Source organism: Pteropus medius, unplaced genomic scaffold (assembly GCF_902729225.1).
Source record: "Pteropus medius unplaced genomic scaffold, Ma_sr-lr_union100, whole genome shotgun sequence".
Lineage (NCBI taxonomy): Eukaryota > Metazoa > Chordata > Mammalia > Chiroptera > Pteropodidae > Pteropus > Pteropus medius.
In genome coordinates, this window is record NW_024355205.1 from 26,707,518 (window position 1) to 26,722,975 (window position 15,458).

Consider the following 15,458-nt stretch of genomic DNA (forward strand, 5'->3'; position numbering starts at 1 on the left):
ATTTCACATTAAATTCTGTCACTGAGTTTGTCTAATGGAAGACTAGTCAAAATATAAAAAAGTTTAGGAGTTTATCTCTATTGGATTATGAATTTGAAAATAATGGGCTCCAGAATCACTACCGCTATAAAAATAATTTTATTTTTTCAATAGGAGAAAGACACAACATGTAAGCTCTCTTTTCAATAGGCTCTAGACCCGTTTCAGCAAATGTCTTTTAAAGTCTGTACTGATGGATTTATACTGATTCATGGAGAATCTCTGACTGTCCTTCGTAGGACCAACGTCAGGGGAACTTGTAGGATTTAGGAGTGAGGTTTATCACTTTAAAGGAACCGGAACTTGATCATGCCTACATTAAATAGAGCCAGATTAAGGAGCTAGACACATTTATTCAATAACATTTTTCTTAAGTCTTCATTGCTCGTAATATGACTTACAGATGACCAAACAATTTATTATACTATTGTACACATTTGGTTTAATGTACTTTGAAAAAAAAATATGTCCAATTCCACATGTACAACTTATACAAAAACTTTCTTTGCAATTTAAATTTGAGGCCTCCTTAAGTCAGACACTCCTAGTCCAACGACAACAATGACTTTTCAGACATGTTGGAATGTTTTTCCAGGTAAAGGCATACAACTGGGAAAACAAAACAAAACAAAACAGAAAAACAATAAAAATCCATCATCTCCCTCACCCAAAGAGGAAGATTCCCCAGAGCCAGGGCAGATGAACCAAGTTCATGAGGACTGTGTGACTTATTGTTTGTCATTTGCTCGTTTTATACCCGAATGAATATCAAGGGTAATGATTTCCACTTGACTGTTAACTATTATGCCTCTATCAAAGTTAGCTTAGAGGAGGATCTAATTCCAAGCCTTTGTGCCAGCTTTAGTGTTTTTCTTATATTCTCACTTGTTTCATAGCCCCAGTAACTGAGTCTTAACCTTGTTCATTCTGCTTAAGGATCTAACTTGACAGTCTTTCTAATACTCTACTGTAGACTGAAATCCTTTTTTATTTTCACCTGTGTTTTCATTTTTTGTAAGTACCATAAGAAACTGCCACACATTTAGCAGCTTAAAACAACAGCAAATCATTATTTCACAGTTCTATATGTGTCTAGGCTCGGCGTGGTTTGGCTCTATCACCAGATTGGAATCAAGGTGTCAGTAGGGCTGCGTCATTTTCTGGAGGCTCCAAGGATGACTCCGATTCCTGGTGCCTTCATGTTGTTACTAGAATCCAGTTCTTTGCAATTGTAGAACTAAGGTCCCAGTTTCCTTGCTAGCTGTTGGCTGGGAATTGTTCTCAGTTTCTATATGCTACCTGCATTTCTTGGCTTGTGGCCCCACTGCATCTTCAAAGCCGGCAATGGAGTATGGAATCCGTCTCATGCTTGGAATTTCTCTGACTTCCCCTTCTGTCTTTCTTTTCTCTTTTAAAAGTTTATGTGATTATATTGCCTCCCCGACCCCTCACCAGTTAATTCAGGATAATATTCCTATTTTAAGGTTTGTTGGTTAGTAACATTAATTCTATCTGTAAAAGACTTTCCTGGCATTACCTAGATTATTGTTTGAGTGACTAGTGAAGGAATAAGAATTATGCAGAGACCCCTTTAGAATTCTACTTGCTACAACATGTCATCCCAGGAACTGAAGATCTGTCTTAAAATCAAGGAACCAAGTTCTTGCTACCACCCATCTATCTTGGTTTCCCTACTTTCCTGGCCTGATACTGGCTTGCTTTTTGTCTAAAATGTCAGAGTTACATGTTTAAAATATATTCTCTATCACATTTCTCCACTTGCAAAGACATCATTGACCATTTTCTGAACTCTCTTAATGATGATTATCTGCCTAGATTTCCGTCCATTCATTTATTCATCCATCCATTCGTTCATTCCTTCATTCTTTCATTTAACAAGTTCTATCAAGTACTTATTGTATTCAAGGCACTTTCAAAGAAGGTGGTAATATGGTAGTGAAAAACAAATAAACAAGCAAACAAACAAACAAACAAAAAAACAGATTGTGCCCTCAGAGTATGTACATTTGTATCATATATTTATATATATGATATCAGACATATACAAATGAGTATATCATGAAATCTCAAGTGTTGGTAAGTGCCATGAGGAACAATGAAAGAGGAATGGTTCAGTCTGATCTAGGGTAATCGGGGTGCCTCTCTGAGAGATAACATTTAAGCAGGGACTTGGAGGGAGAGAAGAAGCAAATGTCTATCTGGGGGAGCATGTTTTAAGCAAAACGTTCTGGTCAGGTTTCATGCTTACTACAGTGAAGAACAGGGAGGTAAAGTAGCTGGAGCAACAGACCAGAGGGAGGGAAATAAGAGAGGAAGTCAGAGAGGGGTGGGATCTGATCCCACGGGGCTGTGAAGGCCATGGAACTGGCACTGTTTTTTGTTTGTTTGTTTGTTTTAATTTTGACTAAGATAGGGTTGGAGAAATTTTCACAAAGGAGTTAAATGATCTGAATTTTCCCTGACCAGTTAGGCTGCTGAAGGAAACAGGAGGCCCTATTAGAAGGCATTTGTTATTGTCCAAGATGGAATGATTGGTGGGTAGCAGTGGAGGAGCGAAGAAGTGGTTGTTTTTAGCATAATCTTGAAGGAAGAGACATCTATTGCTTGTTCCTGTACACTAATATTCTGTCTGACCTGCGCACAGTAGGTCACAGCTCCAGGCACCTCATCAGGGTTTCACCCACATTAGTTCTTATTGTCTTTTGCCTGATCCTATCCAGCTCTAAAGTCTGAGCTTCCATTTTTGAAGCTGCATAAAACTATACAATTAAAAAACAAGAGAAAACATCTTCAAACAGGCAAAGAGATAGCAAAGAGGCTGGAGAGTAAAGATACAATCTGAATACATTCTTTATAATGTCTAGTAGGTATGACTTATTTAGAGAACAAATAGGTGAGTGGTTCTTCACTTGTACATGAAGAATTCTTTTAACCTAAAACTAGTTCAACTACTGTTTCTTAAACAAGTCTACTCACAAGCAATTAAGAAACATACTTTTCTGCTTTCTAAGATTTAGATGTTTTTAATAATAAATAACAACAGCAAAAGGCCTGTAACTCCAGTTCAAGGCAAACTCCAACAAAAGCTGAAAAAGAAAGACAAAATGCTGTGGGCATCTAGAAGTGGAAAGAGAAATCCATATTAAAGCAAATATTATGACTTCATGGTAGAATGGGGTCTTGGGATTTCTTCTTTTCTTTCTCCATTTCTGGGAACCGCCCCAGAGGGTTAATTGTTGTGGGATTTGATTCTCTATCTATGAGATAGCCATGGAAAAGAACTACATTGAGACCTATAATCCTTCATTCTGGGGGAAAACATGAGTTTAATTTAATAGATAAAGTGATAATATATCAAGAAACACCCCATAGAATCTAGGAATTAAAGACAGTTTTTGGACTTTTCAAATATCTATAGTTCCATTTCTAACCATCTCCTTTGTTCATTCTATTCCTAATCTATAAGCTACCCCCAGCGTCACTTTTATGCCTATGACCTTGTATGAACCAGCTCATTATTAGCTATGAAAAAGTTTGTAAGGTTAAATACCATAGTTTTTTTTAACCCTTCCAAGCAATTTACTAGTTTTCTAAATCAAATTCTTTCTCCTTAAACAACAGTCCTTTGTATGCTCTAAGCTCTTGCCTCTATTCTCGCTGCTTGCCTGATTCTCCAGAGTGTCCTTGCTATTTTTTATTGGAATTTTAGAAATGCTCTTGCTTTTACACAGGGGACCCACACATTAGAGCATCTAAATACTTCCTCCCATTTCTCCAAACTCACAGTCTTTTATTCACCGTACAATCCCTCTCTCAGACTCATGGTCCATAGGGATTTAAGACTTTCAGTGCTTAAAGGAGTTAATAATTGATAATAAATAAAGTGCTTACAACAGTGCCTGGCACTTGGCAACAATTAGCTGACTGGTAACAGTTATCATGATGTGATAGTCATCTGTAATACTGGAAGGTCATGGGAGAAAGTTTGTGAGGTGTTTACCACAGGTCCTGACCCAAAGAGATGTTCAACAAATCTTGGCCATTTATGATGGCTGTTTACATCCAATGTTTTAAAAAAATATACGTGTTTTAAATAATTTCTTTAAAAAGTAAACATGTTACAAAGAAGAAAATTTAAAGTACACAATTCTGAAGTATTATTGGATATGAGAAATTTAGTGTTCTCAGTGTATGCTAAACAGTAATGATTTCAGGTTAAAAGGAACCGATGTCCTTAGAAACCTTAATATTATAAATCTGTTAGCAAATAAATGTTTGTTTGTGAATGTCAATTCTTTTTTAATTTTCATGCATGAAGCAGGTAGATTATGTTGCTTGCTGTGTTTAACTTAATCCCAGAGTTTTGATGCTAGACAGACTTACAGAGTGATAGTCTGGTGAGAAGACTTGAAGCACAAGTTCCACGGTACTCTAAGATTGAGAAAGTTTTAATTGTGCCAAAGTGGATGAGGGATGATAGAAATTATGTTGTGCCTAGAGTTTCCTTAAAGCCTGTCTTAATCTTACTGCTGTAATGAGAATATTTAAAATAAATGGACAATAGTTTTCAACCCTAAAACATATTATATGCAGTACATACTTTACCCTAGTTTACAATTTACATTTATTATGTCCACTGGAACCACAAAGCCAATGTTTAATTTTACAGTTTAAAGTCACACATAGGGAAATGCTTTACAAAATAGGATATTGTTCCTTGATGAAAAATATTACAGTATAGGTCCCAAACGACTCAGTTCAAGTGGGTTTACCTGAATAACAGAGCTGTTGTGGAATGCAGGCTATAGACACAGTAATGCTTTCAATAGCTGATTTGTGTGAAATTTGTCAAAGCTGAGGAGATATTTTAAATGATACCTGTCTTAGTTTTCCAAGATTTTTTTTTGTTTTTCAGCCACATTATGTTTACTGAAAAACATCATCACTTCTGGAAAAACGAGGGTAATAGACAGCTTACATTTTACTGCTTATTTACATACAACATGCAAATCTTCAATATTTTACTCTACCTTGAAAGCATCTTTCAAGATTTAAAAATTTCACTTCTACCTACTTAAGTTTATTTCCTGAATTTACTCACAGATTCTAATAGAGAAATCAACTACTTGTGCCACTGTTTACATCAAATTGAATATATTTCTGCAATCTGCTCAGTTATCTGCAGTCTATTTACAAAGCACGTGCATGATTTCCTCTGACAAATAGATCATACTAAAATTGTACAAAGTATTTGTCAACTTCTTTATTTATGTCATGCTTGAGTATGTAATGCAAAACCACCATCTGGAGACTATATATATATATATATATATATATATATATATATAGCAACCAGTGCTGCATATTATATATATATATATATATATATATATATATATATATATATATATATATATCAAAAGTCTAGCCTCACAAAGTCACACAGAGTATGATCTTCTATTCTTAATATGCTCTCATTATGGGGTGAAGTATTTCTAATATATTGTGCATTATTAAAGCAATGAGATATAGAAGCCAAGTGTTTACTATGGATATAATATACTGCAAAGCTTAAACAAAGTAAGGCCAAATATCCATAAAAATTTGTGTTTTAAAAACTGAACAAATTTGTTTGAAAGGAATGCTTAAAAGGAATGCTGATGTCTTAGTAAGTAATGAAACATGACTCATCTAAAAGTCTGCTACTTCAGCCTGACACTCTTCAAGTTCTAATGTCACCTTAAACATCTTTGATGTACATATAGCTCATGTCACCAAACACTGTATTAAGATGACCATTAGATGCAATTTCCCTAACTTTGAGTATCAAGTTGTTCCCAGCCTTGTCAAAAAATTTGAGTTCTTTCTTGTAAATTGAAAAAATCATGTAGAATAAAACAGTAATTCAGAAATACCACATTTGACAGTTGATCACTGAAGATGTTAGCACCTTGATAAAAATTAGTCGTTCATTGGATCAGTCAAAGGAAAATGAAAAAAAAAATAATGCTCTGTTTTATCTCAAATCACAGTTTTCCTTACAGTGTTAGACTTAGGGTCACTCTAATGTGGCAGTGTCTTATAGGATGATGGGCCATTATTTGTTTTTTCATTTGACCTATGGATCAGTTGGTGGCACTATCAAGTAATTACCACAGACAGCAGACATAGCTAAAGTGCTAGTGATATTAGGAGTGCAATAAACTGGGTTAACTACATGTATATTTCAGTCTTATTCTTTTTTAAAACCAACATCTCTTAACATAACAGCATATTCCTTTATTTTTCCCACAAAATCTGCATTGAGATTTATGGTGTCATGGCACCAGAAAGACATTTGTCAGACTGAACGCTTTTCTGATTTGAACACCGTGTCTATTTCCATTTTTTTGTTTCACTAATGCATGGGTTTTATTTCAATATATTCCCATACATTAATTGACTAGAACACAATTATGCATTATAGATGACGTGTTTCATAATGACATAACTTGAGATGTCATTTCTGTAGTTTATGCTAGCAGAGAGCTATAAAGAAGGTTGTTTTTTTATCAGTGGACTTATTAAAGGAAATACATAAGTTCCTTTTCTATGTGTCTGTATGATAAATCACCTTGACCCTCAACTTGGTTCTATTATAGCTTTGGATGACCATTTCTGTATTCATGGTTTTTCATTTATTTTGTAGCTTTGAAATGTTAAGAAATATAATGTATTTTTATGGCCTCAAGTTTAATTATAAATAGATTGGTAATATTCATCAATCATGCCAATGAGATTTTACACTCAGTCATAAACTATTAGCACAATTTGGTCATTATTAAATTCAATCTTATTTCACAAACAGTGAACTCTGTGCTTCTTTGAATCTGGCTGCTCCCCTTGCCTAAACCATGACAATGACATTTTTAATAAGGAAGGAATCAATGGGAGACATATCAGGGCTGGAGATTGATCTGGTCACTTGTGTGTCCAAGGGTGCTTTGCCTTATAGCTGTGACCAGACTGCGAAATCATAGTTAGAAGCAAGATGATGTGATTGGAAGTGTTGCTGCTTGTCCCAAGGTCTGTTTATCACTCCATGAGATTCATTAGTAGCAGTAAAAAATGTCACACGTTATCAATGAAGACCCCCTATTTGTAAAAACAGTATGACTACTAATGTTTGAATCATTTAAATCTAATTTGTTTACTCTCATTTTATAGTCATTAGAGACTAAATAATATGAATTTTTAAGGAATGTTTCCAAAGCAGCAAAAGACGTATTTGGTTTTATTATCACTGATATCACTTGGAGGTTATGTGTATACAACTTTCATAATTCATTAATAGCTCCTGTTCAACTTTACCAGTGAAAGAATGGACCTGATTCTTATTTATGTCTTAGCTTCAGTGGGAAGTTTCCAGGCTATCTATGTATCCAAGTTTAAAACCTGGACCTTAGTTGTTTGAATAAGTGTTTTTCTTATCTGTGACTTGGAAAAAATTGTATTATTGGAACCCAAAAGACCTGTTAACATAACTACAAGTAATAGACACTAATAGTCACGAAAGATTAAATTTAAAACTTCCTTAGAAAGGAAAACTATAGTATCAGAATAAAGATACATGAAGAATATATACATATACACCTATTTCACACAGAAAGCTTTCTGTAAAAAATACAAAAGCAACCAGTGCTGCATATTATGTAAACTCACAAAGTGTACTTTATACACAAACACGAAGCATAAATTAAAAAGTAGGACAACAGCAAAACATTTTAAATATAGAATTTGCACATATTTTTGTTAAATAAGAATAAATAATTTTATCACACAAATTCACATACCAGTTGCAAAAACAATAAATTACTTTTCTTCAGTGCTGCAACTTTTTTTGCTTGTGATTAATCCCTTAATTCTTAGTTTAATGGGATAAAACTGTTTCCACAGGAAGGCAAATTAAGTTGAATTTATTGAATAAATTAAAATAGTGCCCTTAAATCTCTAAAAAACAAGGCAGGACTTTACTTGACCCCTACTGTTCTAAAAGAAATAAATGTTATTTTCTTCTGGACTCCCTTTGTATTTAATGAAATAATCTGGAGTGTTTAGTTTTGTGAGTGAGATTAGATTCTTACTAACCTGAGCATTTCAGACAAACATCTTTTGAGAAAGGCTACTTAGCATCATGAATTTTAGACTATTTATTCAAGATGCAACTATGGAAAAGAGAAAGAAGTAATTGAAAGTCAAACTAGACTAAATTAGATTGTATTACTGAGAATTTTCCCTTTGTATATCATTCTTTATATCTACCAAACACTTCATTTCTCTGAAATTCAGTTTCCAGTCTAAATCGTTTTTCTCAAGTGTTTAGACATACATTCCTTAGTCAATTTATAGGAATTTGTACAAAAAAAGAAAAAATCTAAAGAAAACTCCTTAAAAGCATGAAATAGTGGTTTATTCATTCTAGGCTCTCTAGGATTGTTTCAATAAAAAGTGTAGAACTTCATTATTTTAGGGGAAAATGAATCATTGATAAATCATATTTAAAAAGTCTATGAATACAGTATAGAGAAGCAGAGTAGAAAACAATCATGTTTGCTCTTCAATTATTTTTTAATGTTACCATCAACATACCTACAAAAGACAAAAATAAACTTTGTCATAGTTAAATTGCTTGATTGAAATTACTTTGAAAATTGAAAAAAGTAATGTTGGCCTCTTTATTAATTTTCTCTGGATAGACAAATGATTGGTGTGATTTAAAATTTTTTTTTTATGATTTACTTGAATGACTTTATTCCCTGCTCCTGAAAGCTGGTTGACCTCCATCAAATGTAGGTTACCAGCCTTATATAGGCCTCATTTCTATAACTGGTAATTTATTAAGAAAAAAAAACCACTTTTAAAGTAAAGTCAATCTATGAAAAACCGAAGAGTAATTATCAGTTTTGTAAAAAAATTGTTTTACCAAATAATTTCTTAAGAAACTACTTAAAACAGTGAGACATCCATTCTTCTGGCCCACTGAAATGAATGTGATATAGCAAGTTCAATTACATAATTATTTTATATTAAAAATATTTTATAATAAAAATAAACTCTCATGAGCTTTAGGGAACTCAAACAAGTGGCTCCCTAACATCTTTATATGCAAATCTTCACAATAGGCACATTTGGTATGATTATTATACAATTTTATAAAAATGATCGGCTTTGTGATACTTCACAAAGGAAAAAAATTCCAATGAAATGAAACACCTTAGGTTTTCTGGGGTGGAGGGATTCAGTTTACATCTAAAAAGAGATTTTTATGCATACGATTGTAAAAATTTTCCATGTCAAACTATTCAAACTTACAACCTACCTAGGCAGGCTATAAAAAATAAAAGCACAAAAATTCTCAAAAATCATCATATTTCATCACTCAAACACTTACTGGTACAATCAAATGCTTTCCAATCGGGAAAAATTTTAAGTGCAGTATCAGTATACTTGGATTTTAAAAAATGCAAGAAATTATTGCCTATGTGGTGTGGAAACAGTCTTATTGATATTAACCACTTTTTTTTTTTCACTAGCCACATTAATGATAATCACTTCTAGATGTGGCTAACTACCAAGTGATCTTTAATATTCTTATTAACTAAGTCAACAAGAAGTCCAAAACATTGTAGGTCTTAAAGACTCTTGAACAAAACAACAAACAAGCAAAAACAAAGACATTTTAAAGGCTTGCTGGTAAGAGGTACACCAGTATCGAAAGTATTGAATTGTGATTAGAAAACTCTTTGCTGTGTGTATTGCATGTGTATTACACATTGTGAGATATCAAATGAGAGCCATAGAAAGGGAAAGCGATTGTGAAATATAAATTGAAAATATGAAGTATGTTTTTATCCTTGTAAATTCTAACATGAGGAAACTAATTTTTAGACTCTTGAATATCATTAACATACACACATACAAACACAACTTCTACAACCTAATTAGGCATTAATTTGGCTGGCTGCCTGAAAAAATACAGGCCATCAAAGGTTTAAGTAGATGGACCTGTGCATGTATGTAAATGACTAGATACACTGAGATCCTTTTCTTTTCAGCTTTTCTCAGAAGATGCTTGCTGTCAAAATGTGTTTTGACTAAAATTTGATCTCCTGTTGTCTAAAAGTATACTAAATGTTATTAAAACAGCAGCAAGTTCTTAATTTCCAGTAAAACATCCACAGCTCTTTCTGGAAACTGAAAGGAGTTGAAATAGCTGTAGACCTACTTTGGTCAAACACTTTTTTTTTTAATAGAAATATATATATATATTTATATACATATATATATTTTTAATAGAATCAAGTGATATAAAGTGACATACCAAGGGATAATGTTTACAAACAATAAAAATAAGCTACTGTGTATTATGGGTGAAAATGATTATGATGCCTTTGAAGACATTCTGTAAGAGGTAGGTGACAAACGGGAGACTGCTGTTCTGCCATCTTCAAATGTCGCCTGATTCTACATTCATCAGTGTTTTTTCATTCTTGTGGGCCTACGGGATGTTCATTAACTCCCAAGTTTTTCTATATTCCAAGGTCACCACTGTCACATGAAACAGTGCACATTTTCATTTGGTCAAAGGGAGCAGATTCTGCCCATAATTGGACTCCTGTTGGCAATGACACTGAAGCGTGACTTTCTGTGCTTTAGGTAGACCTCTTCTTGTTCACCACAATCAATTAGTGATGAATCATCCAGTTATCTCGGCGTAAGACTGTAACCACAGGCTAACATTTCTTCAGCAAACATTGCTTAAATGCAGAAGGCCTCTGAGAGAGAAGACATCCTTTTGCTAACTTCCGGTTGCCATCCTGGCACTGCACCGTCCGAGTGTGCCATCCCGTGTCACAGGTCCTGGAACAGGCAAGCCATGGGCCCGTCACCCACTGCAGCTGTGGAGTGTGCAGTCCTACTTTATTGCTGCCGTGGCTAGTGACAGAGTTTCCTTTTTGAGTGGACTTATTGGGAACAAAAAAACTGTATCGGACATCTAATGCTTTAGTTGGGTCTGTAGCAAGAATCTGCACTATTAGAATTTCCTTTGTGGCCGAATAGCCCATCCCATGCAAGAAGTCATCCCTGTGGCTCCAGCCACTGTAGTTCATGACCGTTCCATTGATGTCAATGATTGTTTCCGAAGTGGAGATCATGTACTTTCCGTTGATAAGGTACTCACCATTTTTTTTCTTCAGGGCTAAGTAGGCAGTAAATCTAGTCTGGTCTTTGGCTTTGAACTGTCGGACCTTTATGTGGGTCGCGCCTTCAGGAATCCTCACAACATCGGTGTAACCCTTACTGGAGACAGGAATGTCCACAGCAGAGAGAGGAGGAGAGAGAGAGGAAGGGAGAGAGAGAGAGGAAAAAATAAGCAAACGCTTAACAAATGGATAAATGAATAGAAATTCTCTAAAAGTCCTGCCTTACTTTAACACAAAATTTTAATGTATTTAGGATATTAGTTTAATTTTGGTTTCAAAAATTAATTTTCTTAAAATAGAATTGTGGTTACACTATCATTTTATATGTTTTTATTATGATGTTCAAAAATTAGGATGATGTTAGCAATCTGCCTTCGTTTTAAAATTTCATAGTAACTTTATTTAGAGATTTACAAATCCTATCATCTTTACAAAGCTACTTTACGTTCTGGCACAAATCGGGTATATATAAACACAAACTCACAAAAATCTGCCCTTGATTTCATAAAAATGTTTTAAATTAATGTTTTTCAAACTTGTTTGAGTATTAAATCACATGGAGATATTAATTTTAATCTAATTTTGACCCTCAGAACCCAAATCAATTAGATCCTCATCTTTCAAGATGGGGCACAGGGAGCAGTCCTTTTGGATTTTATCATATTGTTTCAAATGACCAGTCGGGGAACCATGGACTTAAGTGTTGTTGAACAAGAGACAGAGTAGCGGCTCTGCTTCCATTTCTACTAGAACTCTGGGTTAACTGGCAGGAAGAAATGGAACATAAAATTCTGTAACTAGGTCTACGGCCATGCCACCCTGAACAAGTGCGATCCCATCTGATCTCGGAAGTTAAGCAGGGTTGGGCCTGGTTAGTACTTGGATGGGAGACCATCTAGGAATTCCAGGTGCTGTTGGCATAAAAAATAAAAAATAAGGGATTGTAAACTAACAAAGTCCTTGCAATCTGTGAGGTCCGCCAAGGGTGGCCCCAGCAAAAAAAAAAAAAAAAAAATCTGTAACTGGTAACTTAGAGTTTGCTAGCATTATTAAAAGAAAAAAAAAAAAAACAAAAACAGAAACAAAAAAATCAAAAACAAAACTCTAATGCCTAGGCAAATTTCCCCAAATGCTTAATGTCTGTGAAGGATTACGGTAGATTGAGTGACACTTTATAGTAGGTAACAAATAAGATAGGTCTCTAATGATCCATCCTTGGCTCAGGAAAATGGGCAAAGGCATAAATATCTCTAATACCCATCAGCTTGCCAAAAATGCTAGGATGGAAATGCTAGTAAGCAGCAAGGGACTATGCCAGTGAGAAAGAGTCATCTTTTACCAAAATCTTTGCCTCTATAAGTAATTTCATAGTAAGATTTCTGTGTCTTTTACTTTCCTTATCATTTAAATAGAAATAAATTGCTTGTACAGTTTGACTGATGTGTATAAAATTTAATTATTTTCAAATTCTTACTCAAGCTTAGAGGTTTGGGACAACTCATTCTTATACTGAAAATACAAGTGTGTTTCCTCCATTCAAGCATTTCCTATGATTGGAGAGGAGGCTCCTCCCCAAGGCAGCCCCTGTCTATGGGGCATCTGGTCTACCATGACAGCCAGACAAGAGTCAGAGCTTCTTACTATGTTGAAGAGAGAAGATACAATGCTGATGATGTTGCTTATCCATTCAACTTGACCCATTATTTATTTATTTTTTAATGTATTTTGGATTAGACTTCATTGTAAAACTTTTTTTTTTGAAGCATCTAATATCAAGAGATGATATGAAAACCTTGCAGTGGCTTTTTTAACCCAAGCCAAGAGGGATGCTGGAGATAATATCTCATCTTACATAAAAAGCATATAAAGTGGGGATGTATTAAAGCGTTTGAACAAATTCACTCCAGAGCTAATATAATGGCAGGGCTAGGCTTTAAAAATAGGCCTCCTAACTCTTATATACTATCCTTTACTCTGGCTTTTACCAGCCATGTAAAATTGGGTAAGTCCTAAACATTCACAGTTCCCATTCACTCACTTGTAAAACAAAAGCTTAGACTTGATCATTTCTAGGGTGACTTGCACCTTTGAAAAAAATAAAAATGCAGATTATAATTGAATTTGTAGGCTTGTGACCTAGATGGCCCCACACGATTAGATGAATAATGATTATGTCACTAGCAAATAGGATCAGCAATACATATTTTAATTCAGAATAAATTCTAAAGCCATACAATTTTTTTTTATCACATCGAAGATAGTTTTTTTTATATTAACATGGTTTGTAATTGTTTTAATAAAACTTTCCTGTTAACACGGTTTGCCTATTACTCTCCAGTTAAAGATAACACAGGACATCAGGACTACAGGTGTGCTTGGCCAGCGCACTCAGCATAAAAGTGGTCTGGTGAAGAAGAAAAACAACAGTGCATCCAGCAGACTCTTTAGCTGGCTCAGCCATCCTTGCTGATAGCATAATATTTTATGCCAGAAATTGGGACCTTATAAACTTAAATGTTCAAAGCAAAAGTATAATCAAGGACCATGAGAAGAAGCAAGAAATAGATACTATTCTTTATAGAGCACCTTTAAACTGGGATAGTTAAAACAGAATTGTTGTCTATACCATGGCAATTAACTCAAATTTTGCAACGAGATGTTTTCTCAGGAAAAATATAGCCCCATGAGAATTCGTTAAAAAAAAAAAGTAGTTAGGAAGGAAACAAGCCCTCCTTTCCTAAATTATGTTTCAAGAAAGATGCAAATACTGCTAAAACGAGAGGGCACTGACTTTTTTTTTCAGTTTTCATACTGCGAGACTTTGACATCACAGCCACCAGTTTACCGGCTTTCAGAGGCGCCATGAAGTTTCCACTCGGCAGCCAGAGCTTTTGCCTCCTCTCCCCTCCTTCTCATATTTATAATGTGTCACCGGAGCTCTGCGAAGCCCCCTCCCACAGACAGCCTATGACGTAACGTGAGTCTTCCTTTATCAACTTTGCAACAGTCTAAAGCTTCGTTCAGTCCATGCTCAAGCAATTGCTTTATCACATTACCTTTTTTTATTGAAGGTACCGATAATCTTGGTACAACTGGAGTTGTCTCCTCCACAGACTCCACACTTGTCATACTGCAGCTTTGAGCCAATGATGCCATCACAGCCAGTCCGCACACACTTCCCCCGGACGCAGACGGAATTACTGTACGGCCTACATTCGGTTCCATCGGTCACCTGAATATGAGAAACACATCAGTGGTGGGAAATAATCGTGCCCAGGCACTTAATTTCTTAGTTAAAAAAGCAAGTTCTAATTTGTGAGTTTTGAGTTTGATTGGAATAGATAGTACATTGAAAAATAAACAAAGAACAAAAAAACCCCTATAGTTTCCAAGAGTATCTAACTGAAGAATCCTTGACATAGCAGCAGAAATAAGATCTGGGACAAATCTGGGTTATGCACTTTCTCTCTTGAGCTTAATTCCGAATGTGTTTGGAGGACCCAAGTACTCATCTCCATTTCTGTATGTGTAACATGTCCCCATTGGATAGTCTCGCTTTTTTACACTGATAGAAGCATTCTTCTCACTCAGCGTGTGGCAGAACGAGAGCAGGCTCAAGAGCACAGAGATATTTCTTTGTTGCATAACTGTTATTATAGCAATAAATCTGAAAATCTACACCTGACATTCAAAACCTCGTAATGGTCGAAAAGCCCTCCCTATTGCGTCAAACTGTCAGATGCTGAAATCAAGACAGGTTAGTGTAGGAAAAAGAGTCTGGAGAAGTTAGGGAGAAGTATTTAGTGGAAAAAACTAAATATGTTTAGATAAAAGGATTATTATGTACTTATGAAGCGAGTTATAAAATAATATATATGGATTATTTGTGGTTTGTGCATATGAGTGTATATAACATGTCATATATACAAAGAGACATATTTTATATTTGCATGTATGCAAAATTCTTCATATATGTGTGTATGTATGTGTATGTGTGTGTAAATTGAAGTAGGGTACACTTCGACAGGTTAATAGCGTGCCAGATAGTTATATTCCCAGGTGATGTTTCTGTTTCTATTTCTCTGTAATATTTAAAATAAAATGTATTATTTTGTAATAAAAATAAATTATTTAAAAAATTATATTAGTTGGACA

At 34.7% G+C, this 15,458-nt stretch overlaps 1 protein-coding gene and 1 non-coding gene across 3 annotated transcripts in view; one reads left to right on the top strand and one right to left on the bottom strand.

Moving 5' to 3' along the window:
* Positions 1 to 372: 372 nt before the first annotated feature.
* Positions 373 to 15,458, bottom strand: part of ADAMTS5 (ADAM metallopeptidase with thrombospondin type 1 motif 5) — a 50,274-nt gene continuing 35,188 nt past the window's right edge. Inside the window, exons 8-10 of one of the 2 annotated variants that reach the window (XM_039857357.1) lie at positions 14,360 to 14,535; positions 11,282 to 11,400; positions 373 to 3,146 (exon numbers count right to left, since the gene is read on the bottom strand). In XM_039857357.1, the coding sequence (XP_039713291.1) occupies positions 3,067 to 3,146; positions 11,282 to 11,400; positions 14,360 to 14,535 (375 nt within the window). In that variant the 3' untranslated portion in view covers positions 373 to 3,066. Of the gene's footprint in view, positions 3,147 to 6,318; positions 11,401 to 14,359; positions 14,536 to 15,458 lie in introns of those variants that run through there. The other variant, XM_039857356.1, reaches the window with a different exon arrangement.
* LOC120599018 (5S ribosomal RNA) lies at positions 12,105 to 12,223 on the top strand. Its single transcript, XR_005651795.1, has one exon. It is a non-coding gene; the product is annotated as a 5S ribosomal RNA (ribosomal RNA).